The sequence below is a fragment of the Procambarus clarkii genome, chromosome 10 (assembly GCF_040958095.1).
Source record: "Procambarus clarkii isolate CNS0578487 chromosome 10, FALCON_Pclarkii_2.0, whole genome shotgun sequence".
Lineage (NCBI taxonomy): Eukaryota > Metazoa > Arthropoda > Malacostraca > Decapoda > Cambaridae > Procambarus > Procambarus clarkii.
This window is the reverse complement of record NC_091159.1, coordinates 29,035,257-29,036,719: the sequence shown is the minus strand read 5'-3', so window position 1 is coordinate 29,036,719 and position 1,463 is coordinate 29,035,257. Positions and strand designations below refer to the sequence as shown.

General features: G+C 48.1%; 1 protein-coding gene across 1 annotated transcript in view; it reads left to right on the top strand.

Annotated features, from left to right (window-relative positions):
* Positions 1–549: 549 nt before the first annotated feature.
* LOC123750790 (uncharacterized) overlaps positions 550–1,463 on the top strand; it is a 45,456-nt gene continuing 44,542 nt past the window's right edge. Inside the window, exon 1 of the mRNA XM_069321804.1 lies at positions 550–736. Coding sequence (XP_069177905.1) covers positions 550–736 — 187 coding nt within the window. The remainder of the gene's footprint in view (positions 737–1,463) is intronic.

The window sequence follows — 1,463 nt, the reverse complement described above, 5'->3', positions numbered from 1 at the left end:
ACTACCAGTACCTACAAAATTCTCAGGGGAATTGACAGGGTGGACAAAGACAAACTCTTCAGCACGGGTGGAACACGAACAAGGGGACACAGGTGGAAACTTAGTACCCAGATGAGCCACAGAGACGTTAGAAAGAATTTTTTCAGTGTCAGAGTAGTTAATAAATGGAATGCATTAGGAAGTGATGTGGTGGAGGCTGACTCCATACACAGTTTCAAATGTAGATATGATAGAGCCCAGTAGGCTCAGGAATCTGTACACCAGTTGATTGACAGTTGAGAGGCGGGACCAAAGAGCCAAAGCTCAACCTCCGCAAGCACAATTAGGTGAGTACACACACGCGCGTCTAATGGCTCTCCTACACCAGACATTAACCCCCACCCATTCCCATAATTACAATACTGATTCAAAATGGGTTAAGTTACTGAGAGCATTTACAGGAGTTCGTCCAGTACTAAGATTGTCATGATGGTACACAGTTGATTGTATATATATTGTCTGTCTGTAACCAACACTAACGCTGCTCCGTCTCTCTCTCCGTGACAGGTCATGTGGGTGGGGTCGCGGGTGGCGGCGTGGGCGGCGGTGTGGGTGAGTGTGGGCGTGCGGGCGTGCCTGGGGGCGTGCACCATGGCTGAGTTTCCCTGCAGGAACAAGCAGTGCGTCAGCCTGGACCTCTACTGCGACGGTCACCCGGACTGTGACGACGGCAGCGACGAACCGAACGCCTGCTCGCGTAAGTATGCTTTAGTGTTGTGGAGGATCGTTGTGGTGCATTGTGGTGCATTGTGGTGTATTGTGGTGCATTGTGGTGCATTGTGGTGTATTGTGGTGTATTGTGGTGCATTGTGGTGCATTGTGGTGTATTGTGGTGCATTGTGGTGCATTGTGGTGTATTGTGGTGTATTGTGGTGCATTGTGGTGCATTGTGGTGTATTGTGGTGCATTGTGGTGTATTGTGGTGCATTGTGGTGTATTGTGGTGCATTGTGGTGTATTGTGGTGTATTGTGGTGTATTGTGGTGTATTGTGGTGTATTGTGGTGTATTGTGGTGTATTGTGGTGTATTGTGGTGCATTGTGGTGCATTGTGGTGTATTGTGTTGTATTGTGGTGTATTATGGTGCATTGTGGTGCATTGTGTTGTATTGTGGTGCATTGTGGTGTATTATGGTGTATTGTGGTGCATTGTGGTGTATTGGGGTGTGTTGTGGTGTATTGTGGTGTATTGTGGTGTATTGGGGTGTGTTGTGGTGTATTGTGGAGCGTTATGGTGTATTGTGGAGCGTTGTGGTGTATTGTGGAGCGTTATGGTGTATTGTGGAGCGTTGTGGTGTATTGTGGAGCGTTGTGGTGTATTGTGGAGCATTGTGATACATTGTGGTTCGTTGTGGAGTGTTGTACTGCACTGCGGAGTTGTTGTAGGGCACTGTGAAGCATTATGGTGCGTTGTGGAGCGTTGTTG